The 20,572-nt window shown below is 43.3% G+C and overlaps 2 protein-coding genes across 3 annotated transcripts in view; one reads left to right on the top strand and one right to left on the bottom strand.

Annotated features, from left to right (window-relative positions):
- Window positions 1–12,432, bottom strand: part of LOC121857652 (cysteine protease ATG4B-like) — a 78,187-nt gene extending 65,755 nt beyond the window's left edge. The window contains exon 1 of the mRNA XM_042353713.1: window positions 12,288–12,432. Within this exon, the coding sequence (XP_042209647.1) occupies window positions 12,288–12,432 (145 nt within the window). The remainder of the gene's footprint in view (window positions 1–12,287) is intronic.
- Window positions 12,263–20,572, top strand: part of LOC121857692 (solute carrier organic anion transporter family member 1C1-like) — a 73,900-nt gene continuing 65,590 nt past the window's right edge. The window contains exon 1 of one of the 2 annotated variants that reach the window (XM_042353770.1): window positions 12,263–12,573. The gene's annotated coding sequence lies outside the window, so the exon portion shown is untranslated. The remainder of the gene's footprint in view (window positions 12,574–20,572) is intronic. The other variant, XM_042353771.1, reaches the window with a different exon arrangement.

The following is a 20,572-nucleotide window of genomic DNA, read 5'->3' as shown; positions in this document are numbered from 1 at the left end:
CTGTTACTAGACTAACTCCCACCTCTTATCCCCCCCACGCCATAGAGTGGACGACATCTGTTGTTTGACTATAGTATTTCCCAAGTTCTTTTTGGAAAATTCAGACCAAGGCTATCTGAAACCTCACTGGCTGGGTAGTGACACCATCTTTGGTGTCTATAGTACAAATTAGAGCCTGTGACTATTCTGCTTCCAATGTATAATTGAGTTTATATAGCTGGTGCCCTTCACCCCATGGGTGACCCACACTCCATGCCCATACATAAGTCCCTACTACCCGGACATCTAGGCCAACCTGTCACCTTCTATTTCCCATTGCGAACTAGATCCTCCAATGAGGCCAAAGAGGTCAGTTGTGACATCCCGTGGAAATGGCAGTCGTGACCCATATTAACAAAGTGTCCTAAGATTGTAAATTGCTCTTTCTCACCTGGTACTTGGAGAGATCTAGTCTTTGTTGTCAACCATATGTGTCTCTCACCACCATGTAAACTAGCAAACACTGACTTTACTAGATACTTCCTTTGGTCGAACTGCCATTCCATCTGTTTCAGCTGAACCAAAAATGACAGACTGTGAATGTAGAGAAATAATAGTCTCTTGTAGGGTGCAGGGGAATACCTGGTCAGAAACTTCTCTTGACAGGGATCCGCACAGGAGAACACAGTGATATTGACCGGGCAACACCGCCTGATGATTTCTGAATGATAGCAGTGAGTCTACCTGCTTGAAAATGTTTTAAGAATTGCTGCTTCAACAATAGTAGTATGTACACGAGGTGAATGACAGAAAGGCCATCACATTGGAAAGGCATGTCGGGAAGATGCAGAATAAGTGAAACCTCTGAAGTTACGCTGTCTTGTGTCCCCAGTAACCCTTTTAAACTGAAATGTTGAGTCACCAATGAAATGGATCCTGGAAGATGACTTTCTCATACATACTTCATACTTAGGACAGCCCTCGTCCAATTAGTTTCACATAATGGTAATAATACTACATCTGTTCTAGGAACACAGGCAAGGAGCAAGCAAAATGGCTGCAATGAAGAGAGAGACAGAGAATATGACAGAACGCCTTGGATGATTCCAAGAGAGGCAAAAACACTGCAGCAGAGACTGAACTTTGCAGGAGAGGGAAAGCCACTGAGGATGTTGTAAAGTTTTCATGCTAAGATAAGGAGAAATTGTCTCAGAATTCTCACAAAGGTCTTCCGGTTGCCAATAAACAGAAAGACTCTTAAAGCAACTGAAGGAAAAAATCACCCTACAGTGTAGAGGAAGGCATCAGGTTCCAGTGACTATGTCCTCCAAACGCTGTCGTGTTCGATAAAATAACAGGAGGTGCTGGAAAAATCACGAAGATTATTAGGAGGGGCAGGCCTTTCAGGCCTGGATGCAGACGGATGAACAGTTATCCTCAGCATTAATAGTTTGGCGGCAGCAAGTGATTCTGCAATGCCACGCCCTTACAAGGAAGGTAGATTTCATGCTGCCATCACCTACAAGCTCTGATGGTCTGCCGCTCTCATCCCCAATAAAAATCCAGATGCTTCATAGGGGGAATGATGGGATCATTAGAAAACGCAATGGAGGTAGTCACGATAATGTCAGGGGTAGCTGCAGGGAACCTGCAAGGTACTGGCCACCAGGCTGGGGTGACACTGCTATTCACGCCACGAGAAAGATATTTGAGCAGTAATTGTGAGGCAGTACTCCTGCTGGCTTCCAGCAAGGCTACACTGCAACATCAAGATCAAGGTCCAAGTTTTGCAATGTGTGTTGAAACACCCACAGGAACCCAACAGACCTCTATATAACAAGCTTCAAGGCCTAAAGAGGAGATACCACCACAGTCAACTGAGGGAAATATAGGGGATCCAGTCGCCAGCAATGTACGCATTAGGTCAATCTGCTCCACCATATAAACTACGAAACAGCCAATGTCGCAAGCAACATATGCTGACGACTTTACAGGAGCAGGAGTGGAGGACATCAGTGGTGGACCTGATAACATCACGTGGTCCACAATAGGGTACCACCCAAATGCCAGCAAGTCCTCCTTTATTGTAGCCAGAACACTATGAACGGACAATAGAAGTGTTCTGGCGAGGGTCATAACAAAGGACAGCCAAAGGCATCCAGGTGTGTTGCAACGAACGATTTCAAGACCGAGGACGTGGGTATAGATGAGGGTGAAGAAATCCAGCTCTGTCGAATATTGCAAAAGCTGAGCCATTATGCAACGTTTGCGGCATTCACCCATGGAGTCACGCATCGCTGAGTATTGATGCGCACCATCCACGATATCGAACCTCTACCCGGAAGAGGCCACAAGGTCACTTTTATCCCAACACTAGTAAAAACATTATTTAACCCCAGCAGAATGGTCACTCCTTGTACTACCACAGACTGGGGTGGATGGGACTGACTAATCCAGAGGATATTGCACCACCGAACACCAGAACTCTATCAAGATCATACCCACTGAGCCTATAATAGCTTAGAATACAGGTGATACCAACGAATTATAAGATTCAACGGTCCATTATGAGAGAATGGCAGCACACCCAAAGTGATTAACTCTCAGTTGATGATGCAATTGCAGAGAATTTGAAAATGTAGATATAGTATAAGGGCGCCTGAACTGGCTAATAACGTTACCGATAAGGGAGAAAGGTCAGCCTTAATAAACAAGAATTACAGATACCATTGTTTCACGCCTAATGGTAGGCCAGAATGTTTGCTCCCAATGCGTGGTCACTATGACATCGACCACGCCTTGAAAAATGGGGGCCTACAGCAAACATAAGGAAATCTGCCACAACGTCAAGGTGGAACTGACCTCCTTCCACTGAACGGTGAAAAATCCATCACTGACCTCAAACACATCCAACGGTCCGGACATCAGTGCTCGAGTAGTCTGGACAAAGGAGTAACCTTCTTCGATATAAGAATTTTTGACCTCATGGCTGCCTGTCACCATAACCTAGCTCTCAATGCTGTGCACAAGAGAACGAGAATGACAAGAACAGGCATATGGAAAGAGAATTCAAAATGGATCATGCAGTTTTAACCATCTGGTGTTCTAAACCCTGGTGGTATGGACCAGTGCATGATGCTTTTACAAAACTGGCTGAGGCGTTATCCGAAAAGCAGCAGCAGAAGCTACATTGCAGCCTTTTGAGATGTCGACTGTCCTTCTCTGCTTAGGCATTGCTTGGCCCCAGGAACGAGATTCTTCAGCCGACAACGTTCACAGATATTGACTATGAGGCTTAATTAACTCAACACAGCTAGTATTACTATTATTAGATATATAATACTAAGCAATAAAATGGCAGCGAAGGTGTGGCTGTTGAGGAGGCTGGAGGCCATGTTTAGAAAAACAGTTACTACTACTACAACTACTGCTATTACTATGCTATTACTACTATTACTACTACTATCACTACTGTACTACTACTCCTACACCTTCACTGCCATTTTATTACCTTAAAATTAACTGTTATCGGCTTTGGGGCCGATGCTCTCGTTCCCTGAGGCAAAGCAACAGACCTAAGCAGAGGACAGTCAACATCTCAAAAGGCTGTAACATAACTGGGCTGATGCCTGTTCAGATAACACTCTGCTGGATCGGAGATAGAAGCATCTGCACTTGGTCCCATCCCACCAAAGGTTGTGAACACCAGAGGAGTGAAGCTGCCTTGATCAACGTTCTGAACTCTCCCATATGCCCTAATCTTGCTGTTCTGTTCCTCCTGTGCGGTGACATGTGGCTAAGGGATCATAAACCCCTGCAGTCAGAGTGCCTGCTTCCGCGTCCAGAATCTCGACCACTGACGTCCACATGGGCTTCATTGGATGTGTGAAGTCCTGTGATGGAGGTTCTCACCGTCCAAGAAGGAGGGGCGGTTCCACCAACAAGTCGTGGACATTTCAGTAGATTTGCTGTTAGATCCTTTATTTCGTCATGCCATGCATTAATGCCAGAAGCCCCTTTTAATAATAATATTAATAAATAATTAACGGTTTATTAAGATATAATGGCAGCCCGAAGGCTGAAAATATACAATGAACAGAGATGATAAGTATATGGTGGAATCGGGAGTGGGTCACTTGATTGACAAAAACTTTCAATACAAAAATAAGAAAACATAGAGTCAACATGTAAATTAATTGTAGACCTGGTACTGTGAGAGCTTGTCTTGTAGATATTCTTGTGACCTGATGTCGGCGCCACCGCTCTAAGCTGCCACCTCACTACAGCTGCAGATGCACCATGTGGTTTGGATAGTCCTCCAGCTCACAAGGTGTTGGAGATGGTTCTTGTTCCGCATGTGATGTAGTTAGGAATTCATATCACCTGTGGAGTAGGGAGTCCTCACTTCTCTCCTGGTGTAGTGTTGGTGGTGGTAAGTGTACCGGTTGGGTGTATCACGTCAAGAGTCAGGTCAACACTGACCGCATACACAATTGTCACTAACATTTGTTTCTGAGTTGAAATTTTCACACTTTGTATATCACTTGTGGGTTGATGGTCAGTCTTTACTGTACTGTGGTTGGGAGTATGTTGATAAATCCAGATGGGGGAGGAGATGCGGAAGGGGGGCCGACAGGCTGGCAACTGTCTCCATGGTGAGACCACGGCCGCGTGAGCGGGCAGCGCCGACTACACACGTTCTACCCTATGAAGGCTGAATCGATGTCATAAGATGAGCCGCACATGCATTTGAAGGGCAAACCTTCTACTGGCCTACCTTAGAGCAAGCATCTGTGAATTCCTGTTTATGAAGGATGAAGCGTTTTGCCCTTATCGGTAACGTTGTAACCAATTTGAGGCGCCCACCTCTGGCGCTATAGCTACTTTCTTTACCAGTTATCTGGCACTTGTTGCAACAGTTGTTGCAGTTTATCTCTTTTGGGTGCTGCCTCTACTACTACGACTACTGTACTATTACTACTGGACTACTACTACTACTACTAATAATAATAATAATAATAATAATAATAGTAACAATGCCATGTCTTTGGAGTAAATTGTATCATGTTTTAAGAAGATATGAAAATTCAGCTTAGACAAAGATTACATGCCATAAACACGACAGTTGCTAACTAGAAGTGCCACAGAAGCCTGAAGATGAACCAGTCACAGTGGCCTGTGAGTGTGACGTCATAGGACTAACTGTGCTGATTAACTGGAAGGAGTTCGTGCACCAGCAAGAGGCCATCTTTTTCGAGTCTGCTGATTTGGTTATAGTAGACACTGTACGTGTATGGATATATCTCAGTGAGTACACTAAAGGTTTTTCCATTTCACGAAATGTATTGGATTCAAGTGACCCGTTTAACTACCAAGGACGATAGGTTTATTGTTTTGAAGTGTAATGTCAACCTTAAAAGTATTGACAGTCATAATCCTCCCCTTATTGAGAAAGGTTGATTTGTTATAAGTGTCTTGGTGGTATGTAGTGATACAACAAGTCCTAAGTAATAACATAACTATTTCCCCTGTTGTTGTTGTATATGAGTTCTATTCCATATCAGTTACACTGTGGAGGGGGAAGGGTGGTCGCAGGCCAACCCTACTCTCTAAACATAAACACATTCCTTCATTCTCTCCTTTCCGCTTTCCACACCTAATTCTCCATCTCACGAGTGCACAGAAAGAAAGAAAGAATAATAGTAAAAATAAAGAAATGAGGAATAGTAAAAAAGGTATAATAACATCTGTTACATGGTGGTTTAGCGGTGTATTGATAACATAAGAACATAAGAATGGAGGAAACTAGCAGTGGCATTGGCCCATACTGGGCAGTCCTGCTTACACCCAACCCCTATTGTCTCATATAAGCTTCCAACCTATGTTTGAAGCTATTCGTATTCGAGTTAATGATGATATTTGGTATCTCGCCTAAATCTAAATTTATCTAATTTCAAATATTGTTACGAGTTCGCTCCTGGTTGGATAGTTTGAGTACCTTTACATGTCCTCTTTGTTTAGCCCCTGACTTCCATTTATACACCTCATCAGGTCGCCCTCACTCTACGTCTCTCAAGGGTGCAAATTAAGATGCTTAACCTGTCTCTATATTCAAGGTTCCTAATGCCCGATTAGTCATGTCATTCTCTGAATTCTTTCCAAGATTCTATATCCATTCTGTAATACGGTGACCAGAACTGAACTGCGTAATCCAGGTGTGGTCTCACAAGTGCAAGATAAGTGTTTAGGATGACCTCGCTAGTCTTGTAACTAACACCCTTTATATGAACTCAAGTATTATTGTTTTGTACACAGCAAATACACATTGTTTACTTGGCTTAAGGTTCCTATTTAGCATTACTCCTAAATCTCGCAGTCGGATTTCTATGGCATCATTGATCATCTGATAATTCGGTTTCTGTTTATATCTCCTTACTAGTACTTTACATTTGTCCACGTTGAATTTCATCTGCCATTTTTCAGACCATTCGAAAATTTGTTTAGATCTTCCTGTAGTTTTGCGGAGTCCTCGTCAGATTTAATAACAAGTCCTTAGTGTCATCAGCAAATTTACTTATGTTGCTGTCCATGCCGATATCTATGTCGTTTATGTATATAATAAATAATAATGGTCCAAGTACTGAGCCTTGGGGAACTCCACTAGTGACGTTGTTCCAATGGGACTTAAGGACGTTAATGCTCACTCACTGTTTCCTGTCCTGTAACCACGCCCTAATCCATTTAAGGATATTACCTTTGATGCCCAAAACAAAAACCCATCAAGACAGTACAGATTACTGGTACTACTGTCCCAGGGTGAAAGAACTCAACCACAGAGTGAACATGGCCCGGAAGAAACATACAGGACATCCCACGAAACAAACAGACAGAAGCTATAGAAGTAGCCAAAAACGTGATAACTCTATCCATGGTTATGCTGGTACAACAGGACACGAGGCTCGTGCTCCGAACTGAACAGAGCATACACACCCTTGTAAGATGTGGGCCCAGATCGAAGGGCATCTGGGAGAACAGCTCACCATCTGGCTTTAGAAGCCAGAGAGATTTGCAAAACTGTTTCTCCTGACCGAGCAACAACAGAAGCCTCCAGACAGGCGGAGGCCTGGCATGGCGTCTGCGACAGGTCAGACTGTGGAATGATCGAAGGCCTGCAACAGTGAAGATGACACCGACAGACCCTTTAAGCCCAACCTACAGAACTCCAAGTCGCTAAAACAAACAAGGACACAGCACCAGGGGCCAAACAGGATAACCCTACTCGCGCTTTTCTCATGCCGGTACCAGCCGGACACGAGGCTCCTGCTACAAGCCATCAATGCTTCGTGGACAGCACAAAGACTTTCCACCGGAATGGAAGAAAGCAGATAACCGCAGGCCATTCCGAAGCCCAAGAACCAACTGAGGGCGTGATGGGCCATTAGTTTTAGCTGATCTTCCCTCCTATGACACACCCTACTGTCCTAGGGTTGAAGATAACAACAAAAGGCTACAAAACATTCATCACCGAAAAACTTGCAAAAACCAGAAACATGGTAATTAAATTAAAACGCTTCAGAAGTCTGTCAGCAAAAAACAAGTTAAAGTTATATAGAGCCTTTGTCCAATCCCGACTAGTATATCCGCCAATTCTCCTACATGCAATAAAACAAACAAAGAAACTGCAGACAATTCAAAACTTAGCCCTAAGGGTTGTATATAACATCAGATATCCTGACATAGTCACCAACCGTCAACTACACCAACGAGCGCAAATAGAACCCCTAAACGTTTACCTACACCAACACTCAAAAAGAATATGGACAAAGTTAGAAGAAATAGAGCCAGGACCAATCAAAGAATGGATGGAAGAGATAGAAGAAGGAAGAAGAGAACACTCGTGGTTCCCTCGCAGTAAAAGAAGAGCCCTAGAACCCACACCAACTCCACTCTATTGAAAGATACAACGTTACCCCAGTGACAACCCTGGCAGCCCTACCACTTACAACATTAGATCATAAAAAGATGGGATGTTCTTGGCAGAAACACAAGTACCTGCCCTAGACTCCCCACCATTGGCGAGGACATAAGACCCGTAAATGTAAGGCATAAAATTGCAATATTTGTTAAACATACAAACACCTGACATAAATATAATACCTAAGACGAAAATTAGCTGAAACACAAACATGAGAAAACAGAAGCACTTGGGTTGAGCCCCAAGACCTAGCATTCTACTACTATTTTCCAATTTCCTCGCTTTTCTTCTGCACTATCCACCAACCCCAAGTCCCTCCAAATTCCACCATTATTCTTCAAGTCCAGTTCCCGCACCACCAATCTATGCACCTGCATCAAGATTTCTTCATACTTTACTTCATCCATCGATCGATCGATCGGGAGGCACCCCTGGCAGTACGAGTCAAGCAGGTGACAGCCGGTCTCCTCGCCAAAATCTGTAGATCAGATAAGCCCACAGTTGCTAAAATTCGTATCAGTGCCTCCCTCCACCTCGACCACAGAGTGCGAGGGGCCACCTGGTCGCACGAGGCAAGCGAGGTCATCCGACACCTGCAAGCAGAAACACTCGTCAAGAACAACCAAGACACACGAGACAATGGTTACGTTGTTCCTCCACCATGGAGCCCTCCACCAGCCACATTCAAAATTACCGACCTAGGCGATAGTAAAGCCAACCTCCAGAAGGAGGACCTCAAAAAAATAACTCTCGAAGCCATAGCCACCGAGACACCGGCTGATGCAGCATCATACTTCACAGACGGCTCGGTGGACCCAAAACATCATAGATCCGGAGCGGCCTTCTACACCCAAGGTCAGACCCTCCGATGGAGACTTTCCAATGACTGCTCCACCCTACAAACAGAACTGGTAGCAATCTCAAAGGCCCTACAACACGCTGCAACACAACACAACAAGTCCATCATAATTCACACGGACTCGAAATCGGCCATGCAGGCGCTGCAACACAGTCAACCAAGAGACAACGTCCACATCATTACCTCGATCCTCGCACAGCTACAGGTATTCCAAAGCCAAAACCACCCAGTCATGTAGGGATCGGAGGAAACGACGTGGCAGATGAAGCAGCCAAGGCAGCTACACGTTCTAGTAGCGTACACATCCAAGTTCCAGCAAGCGTGCAACAGATCAAGAATCACCTCAGAAAGACTAGCAAGCTCCACATCAAAAAGAGCTTCCTTCACGCATTCAACGCTGGTTCCCAATCAGCCAAATGGTACCTGGCGGCTACAAAAGGGGAACCACCTTTCGCTGACAAGAAAACTCCAAGACAAACCCAAGTCAGCCTTCATCGACTACGACTAGGGTACAAGTGCTCCTGGCAGATGATCGGAAATGACGTCATGGAATGCACCTACTGTCAGGAGCCAGCAGCCAACCCACTTGAACACTATCTCCTCGACTGCGAAGTCACACAAAGCCTCCGAAACAGAACTCAAATCTCCCAAGAAACACACACAACACCAGCGGCCACTCTAACCCGAAAGGCCCAAACAGACCACATTCACCACCTTCTCCGGGTCATCACACGATACCCACCACCCAGATAGCTTAGAAAGTATCCTCTCCCAGCAAGTGCGGACCCCAGTTCGGGGGGCGCGCCACTCCGAAACTGACCACGTCCAAGAGTGGGGGTTGGTGGTAAGCGTCCACTGATCGGGGGTCCGCTCACACTTGCAACCTGCAGTATCCTTCCAATCTGCAGGTGGGACCACCTCCAATCCCAATCCGGTCTGGCTGCTCCTGGAGCTCCAGCCGGAACCACCAAACGGGCCGCCTATAGGCAAAGGCCCGTGTCGGACTACGGTCCGACAATCTCAACAACAACAACAACCCAGGGAGGACATTCTACACTCAGCTACTGGACCCGCAACATCTCTCACAGCTCCTCACCTAGTCACTCCTAAGCACTGCGCTGTACAACAATATATATACAGAAAACGCATTGTGAGTTTCTATCCTACCTCATTCCTGAGTGTGAGATATCTACATGTACGTAAGTTTGTGAGCCCATACAAAGAGATAATAGACAACTAAAGAGAATTGACAACTGGCCACATACAGTACGCTACAAGATCACATTAGATTTGTATTTTATCAATTGTAATTTGTATTACTTTAGTTCTGCTAAAATATCGCTAGTAAAATGTAGGTAAGGTATTTAAATACATCCACAATTTATTTCTGTGTATTCTATATGGTATTTTAGCCATGAAAAAGCATATTTCCTATAGTCGGTAATTTACCGACAGTCGGAGCAGTGACGTCACGGCTTACCGACTACGTCATCAATTTACCGATTAACAGACGGAAGTACTGGATTTGAACCAATCAGCGTGTTCGATAAACAAGAGTCGGAAATTCCGACAGCCCTGCTTCAGATTAGCTATGTGTGACGTCAGACCGCACATGCTAATTACTGTACAGTGTACATCTACAGGACGAAATTAGCTGATGTCCATTTACGGTTCTTTCACTGATGATTGTCAATGTGTCACTAAATGAACGGAAAATATCTCATCTCTGACATACTGTACTATCTAATTTATGTCCGGAAAAAGTCACAGAAAGTCACGAGTTTGGCATGGAAAATAGTCGCAGGAATAGATAGTCGCACTTTTAATAACTTTAACAAAGTTACATTAGGTTTGTTAATTTTGTCTTGGTTTTTTCCTACGTTCATCTAATTCACGCATTAGGAAATATATTTATACATTCATTTAACCAACATTATTTAATGCAGCCTAAGATGTTTATTTTATATAAAAAAAAATGTTCGGTAAGTAAGTTTAGGTATCGCTATAATTAGTTGACTTGGACGCTGCCTTTTGTTATTTAAATCTTCACACCAGAAATGGCCTATAGCCAGCTAGGATGTTGACGCGAGGCTTCTTGTTTATCATGTTTGTTTCCGCTGCAGCATATCTTTTATTCTTTGCTTTAGCTTCAGAAGGTAATTATACTCCGGTTTGTACAGCCAAGAATATTTTTGGGTCGATGAAATTACTTTAAATGGTTTAATTTGAAAATTCATCATGAATGCACATTTACTCTAACAACCTAAACTGATCCAATATTGCGCATAGTTTTCTTAATCTATTTGATATTTATTCAGGGGCGGAGCCAGGAATATCAAAAGGGGGGGCCCCAAGAAGTTGCGGGTGGAGGAATATGTCGAGCACAGCGAGCCCTCCCAGGTATGGGGTTTGAGAGAGCGCTGTCCACCCCCCACCCCTCCCGATTTTTGTTTTTTAATCTTTTCCTTTTATCCTCTTCACCACTGATCGCCTCGTTAGGCCATGTGCACTTGATATTAGGAGATATTTTGATGTCAATAGTAATTCATTTTCACTATACAAAAATGCTTGTGCAATATTACATTAAAGAAAAAGTATTGGAAGTTTCTGATGAAAAGGGGGGTCCGGACCTCACGGACCCACTTGGATCCGCCGTTGTTAAGCATTAATTTATAAGTGCACACAGCTTATTTAAATTAATTTCAATAATTTGTGTTTGTGTGATATACAAAGTGTATTTATTTTTCTTGTATCTACATTGTATTGTCATCTGCAATGGTAACTAATACTAATTTCTTAATTTGTCACTTCTTATGATAAGAGTTTCTTTGACTTTCTTAAAATCTAGCACTGATGTTCATTGAAAGTGCGGATACGGGTGTGATTATTTGTCGTTTTATAAAGCATTAACTGTTTTACATTGTTTAGCTAAACGAGCTCAGAAGCAAACATATATAGTGATATAAGCACTTACACAGTATTAACTGACGCGTCGCGTTGAACCCTGATATTGATTTTATAAGCCTTTACATGTTGTTTCACTCCTACGATATTATAACTATACATTAAATGTGGTAGAACAAAAAAAAAAATTTCTTTCCTTCACTCTATTTTTCACTTAATGTAGTTGCAAGCTAAGATGTGCCTGTTCGATAATCTAAAACATTTTTGGCAACATTTACAATGTCGCCTGGCAGCGCCGACCCACGTGGTCGACTGTACTGCAGCGTTGCCAAGTCGGAGTGGAAGTGTAACCTATCTTGGTTTACGTAAGTCGATAATATGATATTTTTACGCCCACTAATAATGGTGTTTCTTGTATAAATATTATGACTAAAACATTTTAATGTGTATTGGTGAGATTTAATGTAGATTGATTGGTAATGCACAGAGGGAACTGGGGAAGGCGCTTGGTAACATCCCTGCGCACCTTTAAAACTACACTGGTCTTACTGTGTTCTCTCTATTCCTTGCCAGCTAGTGCTGACTGCGGTGCATATTCTGTGGGCCTGGCCTCCTGTGGCTCCTTGTGGTGCAGCTTCTGCCGAGTGATGCAATACTGCATAAGAATCAAATGTGTTTGTTGAAGTTGACTGTAGTTCCCTGATGTAGGCACCATGAGGTGAAGTCAGAAGGTTCATAGAGTGAGTAGTGTGTCGCCTGCAACGTGATGATATATGTCCGTTCTTGCTAAGATATATAGTCAACATCAAACACTCATTCATAGCCGAGAACAACTCCCGCCACTTTTCTATCCAACGTAAGTAGCTGTCCACGTTTTGTTATACGAATAGAAGTTCATAGTAAATACTAATGTCTGGCTATGTGAATTTTTATACAACAACAGTTTATGAAAAAAAAAATTTCATTTGACTGCGCCAATGAAGGGTCTGTATATATATATATATATATATATATATATATATATATATATATATATATATATATATATATATATATATGTATAAAAGTGATCTAGGTATATGCTGATAACCACAAGGAAAGAAAAAACACGAAGTTCTTTCCTTATGTATATATATATATATATATATATATATATATATATATATATATATATATATATATATATATATATATATATATATATATATATATATATATATATATATATATATATATATATATATATATATATATATATATATATATATGTGTGTGTGTGTGTGTGTGTGTGTGTGTGCACACTACTTTTCATATACTGTAGTGCCCATTACTAGTGTGCTAAAAATTTAAAAAAAATTGCTATTGGTTAGAATAATGTTCTTGGAATCATTTGATAACTGTTTGTCTAATTATCTTACCATATCTAAGAAAGCTTAATCACCCAAATACTTGCGTCTATAATACAGCACATAAGAAAAAACGTTGAATAATAATATAAGATCCTCATCTTGGTGTTCCTGGAATATTAGACATGCTGTAATGTAGACCCGAAACAAGCGTGGTGATGGGATTTATAGACCAAGTGCCAAGGTCAGAGAGACCAAAGTGCCGTGTTGAGGCGGGGCCAGACTGGCTGTGATGCCTGAGTAATTTACACACGACCTTGGACAAATGTTGCCTCATATCACTCCCCTCTTCATTTTGGCATTTCAAAATATTTGTAGACAATGATAGATTCATTCATTTAAACAACTTTTGTTTGAAAAATGTTAAAACTAAGGAAACGATTCGGGATTCAGGAAGATTAGGAACACCCGCTTATTTCACTTGATTAAACACCCTCATTCTAACCTAACAAAAACTTACCATAAACTAACCTAACCTGACCTAACAATTTAACGTTAAGACGTTTAATTAAGCGGGGTTTCTAAATTTCATGAGATCCAAAGACTCAAATAATCGTCTTGACGCACCTTGCTTCTTCCTACCTAATAACTTTTACTTTTATCCTCTTCACCATTGATCGGCTCGTTAGCCGCTTGGGCGATCGGTCACGTCTGTTACTTTTCTTTTTCTTTTGTCCTCTTCACCAAATGATCGGCTCGTTAGCCGAATATTTATATAGATGTATATAGTTTGAATTATGCTCCGGAAACTGCGCCTGACAGATTGTGGAAGCCTAGCCCTGTAGCCCCCCCCTCCCCTCCCTAAAGCCGTGAGGAACTGTAGGTAAGTTATAATTTTGTTATAAACTTATTTCTACAACTCTAACTTAACTGTCCTTAATCAACCTAACCATTTTTTAATCTAGCGTAAATGTACTTAAACAAATTTTCCTTAAATCCATCCTAACTGAACATTTATGCATACTGGTACAGGATATGAAAAGTTGATTCCTCTTATGTGAATACAGTTTGACGGAAAATTCGGCTTAAATTACTAGTGTATTAATTTATTCACTTGTCACTAAACAAATCATTAAGTACTGAGTGAGGATTCTTTGGTGTGTTTGAGTGTATAGTTACTTTTTGTATGTGTATGGGTTTGTGCTTGAGTTATGTTTGAGGAGAATAGTCTGTGTTTGTTTTAATATGTTTGAATGTGGAGAGGGAGGGGGGGGGGGGTAATTGGCAGATCTCCCACAAATCATTTAATCAATGAGACATATGGCCTTGAAGAGCCGAGGATATGTTCGTTTGTGTGATGTACATGTACAGTACCCTGTCGGGTCATTTTCATGTCTGTCTGTCTGTCTGTGTGTGGGTGTGCGTACGCTGTCAGCTTGTGCTTGCTTGTGGGATAATGTATGAACTATGCAGGTCTGTTTGCGACTGTAAATGTCGCTGGCAAACATCAGGTTTTTGTAAAATCTTTTGATAATGGAAGTGTTTATTCATTTACTATAAATATATATGTGTGTGTGCACTGATAACCACATGGGAAACACGAAAACACAAATTTCCCAAGAGCTTTCGTGTATGTTTCCTATGTGGTTATGAGCGTATTCATGGATCACGAGGCGCACCTACAGTGATTGATTTGAATATATATATATATATATATATATATATATATATATATATATATATATATATATATATATATATATATATATATATAATTTCCCAAGCTTTCGTGTAATTCACACCTTCAGGGGTGAGTACAGACTGTACTCACCCCTGAAAATGTGAATTACACGAAAGCGCTTGGAAACTTCGTGTTTTCTTGTTTCCTTGTGATATCAGCATATACCTGGATCACACGCACCTACAGTGATTTACTTGTATATATATATATATATATATATATATATATATATATATATATATATATATATATATATATATATATATATATATATATATATATATATATATATATATATATATATATATATATATATATATATATATATATATATATATATATATATATATATATATATATATATATATATATATATGTATGTATATATATATACTGTGTGTGTTGTGCATTTCTACGTTTTTGTGGAGATGAAATTTGGTTAGAATGTGCATGTGGCCTCGGCCCTTGGTATCCGTACCTGTCACAAACGGGGTACAAATGTTTTCCGATGACGCCAAGTTATTTTGGTAAATCAAGAACCAAGCGGACTGTGAAGAGCTGCAGAAAGACCTCTGTGGGCTCCAAGAATGGTCAAAGAAATGTCACAAAGTGTAGGAGGATGCACCTGGGTTGTACCAACGGTAAGGAGGCGTATCATATGTTCCAATGGGATGATGAAACTGCACTATTTGAGACTGAATGTGAGAAGGACCTAGGTGTGTATGTCGACAATGAGCTGAAGTTCTTGGGCCATTGCGAGAAGAAGGTACTGTCACCTCGTCTGGTCCCCGAGACATGCTAGGGACTCTCAGTTGGTTGAAAATGTTCAAAGGAGGGCCACCAGACTGGTGCCTGCACTTCGGCACCTCAACTACCCTGAGAGATTGGAACGCCTGAACTTACCTAGCTTATACTACAGACGGGCAAGGGGTGACCTAATTGAGGTGTACTGTATAAGCATCTCAAGGGGCACTACTCAGTCGAGTGTCCTTACTTGGAGCTGGCGGACGCTCGTCCCACAAGGGGTCACAGCTCAAGATTGAAGAAGCCGCAAGTCCAGAAAACTGTGAGGGCAAACTTTTTCGGAGTGGGAGTTGTGAACTCTTGGAACAATCCACCAGAAAGTGTTGTGACGGCACCGAGTGTGAGCTCTTTCAAGACAAGACTTGACCAACACTGGAGCAGGTTCAGGTACATTCAGGAGCCAGTGCATGCCCAGTACTTGCCAACAGTGTGTAACAGAGACGTGACCGATCGCCGAAGCGGCTAACGAGCCGATCTTTTGGTGAAGAGGATAAAAGAAAGGGAAAAGTAATCGGAGACGTGACCGATCGCCCAAGCGGCTAATGAGTCAATCAGTGGTGAAGAGGATAAAAGTAAAAAGTAAAAGTTATTATATTATATATATGATTATATCTTCGTGATTGTTCTCCATTTGTGCATACAGTCTTAACTACGAGACCTAACTACTGTACACTGATCTATCGAAGTAAGATTAATTTAAGGAAATATTATCCTCATGACAGAGGGAAAGATGAAGACAAACTGACAGACAAAATAACGACAGTAACGAGAGTTTAGTCATTTGGATATTAATAAAGTGATGAGATAGTCTGGTGCCATGAGATGAAGCAGAGGTGGTATCAAGGCTGGAATATCAAAATTTCACTCATAGAACGTACCTTGATAGAATCTCAAGCGACTTTGGAAATTATATCTGTCATCTTCGGGTCGTAACTTACGGAGAGCCAGTAAGATGCATTCACATCATCAATATGTGGGTAACTTAAGAAGCTAGATCCGGACCCTTGTCTAATCTTGTTATCTCAGTGGAGAGAGCGCGGCACGTGTCCCACAAAGACTCATGAATGGGTTAAAGGAGACTTATCATTGTACCGTTGAAAACCTTCCCACTTTCTGCGGGGTGCATGTTACATGCGTCATCCGTCTTCACGTTGCGATTTATCATTCATGTAGTTATTGTCATATACTCATAAATTCAAGGAGAAATGTTATGATATGGAGAGAGGATAGCCCATCAAATATTTTGACACAAGCGTAGCAGCATTCACTGACAGCGTTTTTGCTTTCTCCATATTTGGTCATGGTGTTTAAAATGGCCTTTATTTTCCTGACGAATCACTCACTTGTGCCATTTTCTGCAGATTCATTAGTAGCTGTGTTTTTATTCTGTGACTATTCCTTTTATATAATGAAATCAATAGTAACATGATTGTTTTGGTTTTAATATTCATGTATGGGCGGTTTTAGATTAAATTTAGATTGCCCCCAAGGGAGCTAGATTATTGGGCACCCCCTTACATCCTGTGCAAGGTGAAGTGCATAAGCGTTTACAGCGCCCATCTGGGAAGCATGCGGAGTTCATGCTTGCCTTTATGACTCATGCATTAAGGGCGTAAAAGCCTGAAGGGTCATGGGTTTTGTCAGCAAGTTACATAAAGTGACAGAATGATGAGTGTGGGTGGGAAAAATTCCCGGTACAATTTATCTGTTTATGGCAAAGCGTGGCAGGTCCCTAATAATGCCAAGTGCCAGGCCATAGGCATTGACAATATTGAGGGACATAACTTTTGGTGTGATTGTGATGGCGTGTACGTTGGTAGTGTCGGCTTCAAGGGGGACGTCGAGAGGTTGGTAGGGGACTTCCTTCTTGGCGTAGATATGTAGTTTACTAGCATGTCCTCATGGTGGTCAGATGATGTGGAGAACTGGAGTGGATGCGCCCCAGATGCCGGTAGGGGACAGGGAGCTGGGGATGGTGTCCTCGTGTCCATGAGCAGGAACGGCTTGCGGTGGGTGGACGGGGGCAGCAGGGCACGCCAGGGCAGGCTCGGTAGGTGCCACGCCAGCAGTGATGCCAGGCGGCGGTGGAGTAGGCCGTGAGCAAGAGGGGCACACAAGGGGGAGGCTACCAGCTTGTGTCAAACCAGAAGAGGGGGGTGATTGGGTAGCAGTTGGAGGCAGGGGTAGTCTTTCAATACGGTTGGTAGATTTGTGGAAAAGGGATATGATCTGTGTTGTGTCACCGGAGGGGGGTTGTGGGTGGGACCACTGGGAGCACAAGGCCTGACAGCGCCAGATTAGAGACGGAGAGGAGGCCCAGTAGTAGTTGAGTTAGGAGATGACTGGGAATGTTGTGTTGCAGTCAGGTGAGGCCAGGCAGGGGCAGGTGATGTTGAAGAAGGTGTTGCCAGTGGAAGGGACGCAGAGGGATGCAGCCCTGTAGGCTGGGGGGAGGTTGAAGTTGACGCAATCTTCAGGGAGGCTTTTCTCCTGGGACAGGCGGACGTTTGGGGCATTGCCGTGAGTCAGCATTGTGCCAGCCACTGCAATTACAACACCTGGAATCAACAACATAGCCCACACCGCTCCCATTGAGGTGGTCTTTGATTTTCTCGGCACAAGCGGAGGAATGATGGTTACGTGAACAGAAGCGACATCTGGGACGATCACGTTGGCAGCATGCGGTGAAGGTGTGACCCCAATGGGAGCAGATAAACACAAAGAGCAGGCCCGGGGTGATAGGGTTCTGCATACAGTGGGGGGGAGGACTGGGTGGGCCTCAACAGTGGTTGGGCATTCCCTCCCCTTCCATTTAACAATGACAGCTGCTTGTGGGGTCTCCCCCCGGTAATGTCGACGTATACAGTCAACCCTCGCCTTACGCACTTTCACTTTACGCGTTTCCACGTTTACGCGGTACCCTGCCGAACACGGAATGCTCACTTTCCACGGTGTGTGTACCCTTATACGCGGAGAGCGGCTGACGGTCCTCTCGCGCCGCGCCATTTTTGGATCCAAACCTCCCGCCATCCGCCATGTTGTGTAAGCGGCGCGAGTAGGTTGCGCAGTGTATGTCTTTGTTGCGTTAATTGTGACGTCATATGACATATCGGACTGTGATTGGGCAAAGCATCCTTACCTCCCTCCCCGCTAGCTGTGATTGGTTTAATGTACTATGACGTGCCCCGCCGTGGGAGCGTTCAAGCCCCTTGACCTACCCGCGTCAGTTACACCCCTCCCGGCTACACCGTGTATATCGGTATCCATTGTTCCATAAGAATGGCTTCCACCGGACCACTACCACCACCACAAAGAAACCTTGCATTACCTGGATCCAGCCGCCCTAAGCCAAAGAAGACACGACGTTCCTTAAGCTACGAAATCAAATATATGATCATACAAGAGTTGGAGAAAGGAACAAGACAGGTTGATCTCGCGCACCAGCATGGTGTTAACGAATCAACCATCAGGACAATTAAGAAGGATGCAGCCAAGATAAAGGAGCACATGAACATCACAAAGTCTACAGGTGCTTCTATGATCAAGTATTTCCACAACCAGGTGCTTCTCAAGACGGAAAAATTACTTGTGAGCTACTTGGTTCGTCAGGTGCAACGGAACATGGCGGTGGACACGCGCTCAGTTAAGGAGTACGCACGTGAACTGTATGCTGCAGTGTCACGAAAGATGGGAATTGCAGAGCCCAAACCCTTTAATGCTTCCTCTGGGTGGTTACAGAGGTTTAAGAAGAGGAACAAGATCACCAATATCAACATTGGTGGTGAAGAAGCTAGTACTGACCTTGTTGCGGCTAGGGAATTTCCTCCATTTTTACGTGAGATTATGGAGGAAGGACAGTACACCGACGACCAGGTGTTTAACATGGACAAATCTGGTCTTTTTTGGAAAAAGCTACCTTCCAAGACCTTCGTTGTGAAGAATGCCAGCAAGTGTCGGGGCCGGAAGTTGCAGAAGGAGCGCATCACCGTCCTGTTTACCACCAATGCCTCCGGTACCTGTAAGCTCAAGTTATCGGTGATCCACACAGCATGCAAGCCGCACGCCTACAAGAGCATGGACATGACCAAGCTAAATGTCCACTGGCTGACCGCACGTAAGGCGTGGATGTTCTCAACTCTGTCCCTCTCCTGGTTTGAAGACTGTTTCGTTCCCGATGTGAAGAAATTCTGTAAGCAACAGAATGTTCCATTCAAAATTTTGTTGCTGCTTGACAACGCACCAGGACACTCGCCCCTACTGTTAGATATTCACCCCAACGTAAAAGTGGTCTTCCTTCCTCCCAACACTACGTCTATAATACAGCCCATGGACCAAGAATTGGTCTGTAATGTAAAAGCTGCATTCTCTGCCAAGAAATTCAAGCTCCTGAACGACTACACCAACACCAAGGAAGAGTTGCGTAACCTGAGTGACACCAACACCGATAGCAAGAGCGAAGACGACGAGGATCAACAGTTGGCAGAGCAAGAAGTACTTTTGAGACAATTTTGGAGAACATTCAACGTCAAGAAAGCTGTGGACTTCTTGGTGGAGGCATGGGATCAGCTGTCTGTAGCAACTGTTCGTCACGCATGGAGACATGTGTTGCAAGGTATTCCGGGTGTTAGGCAGAGTAAATCTGTGACTGGTGAGGTTCAGACTGTTGCAGTAGCAGTGGACCTTGCCAGAGAAGCTGCGCAGAGTGTTACAGCTGCAGGCTTCTCCGAGACCACCAACGACGACATCCTGGAGGTGATAAGGGATCCCGATGTGACTACCGACGAGATGGTAGATGATGATGACGTCAGTGAAGAGGCAGGTGGCGCGTCATCCCAAGAAGAACGCCACTTATCCCATAGTAATGTAAGGGGTGCCATCGAGTGTATTGAGAAAGTCAAGCTCCTCCTTTCCGACGACCCTGACGCTAACAGGTATGAAATCTTCACTCCCCACCTGTTGCAGAC

This window comes from Homarus americanus, unplaced genomic scaffold (genome assembly GCF_018991925.1).
Source record: "Homarus americanus isolate GMGI-L3 unplaced genomic scaffold, GMGI_Hamer_2.0 scaffold16712, whole genome shotgun sequence".
Taxonomy (NCBI): domain Eukaryota; kingdom Metazoa; phylum Arthropoda; class Malacostraca; order Decapoda; family Nephropidae; genus Homarus; species Homarus americanus.
Note: the sequence above shows the minus strand (reverse complement) of the source record. Positions and strands in the feature narration are given on the sequence as shown.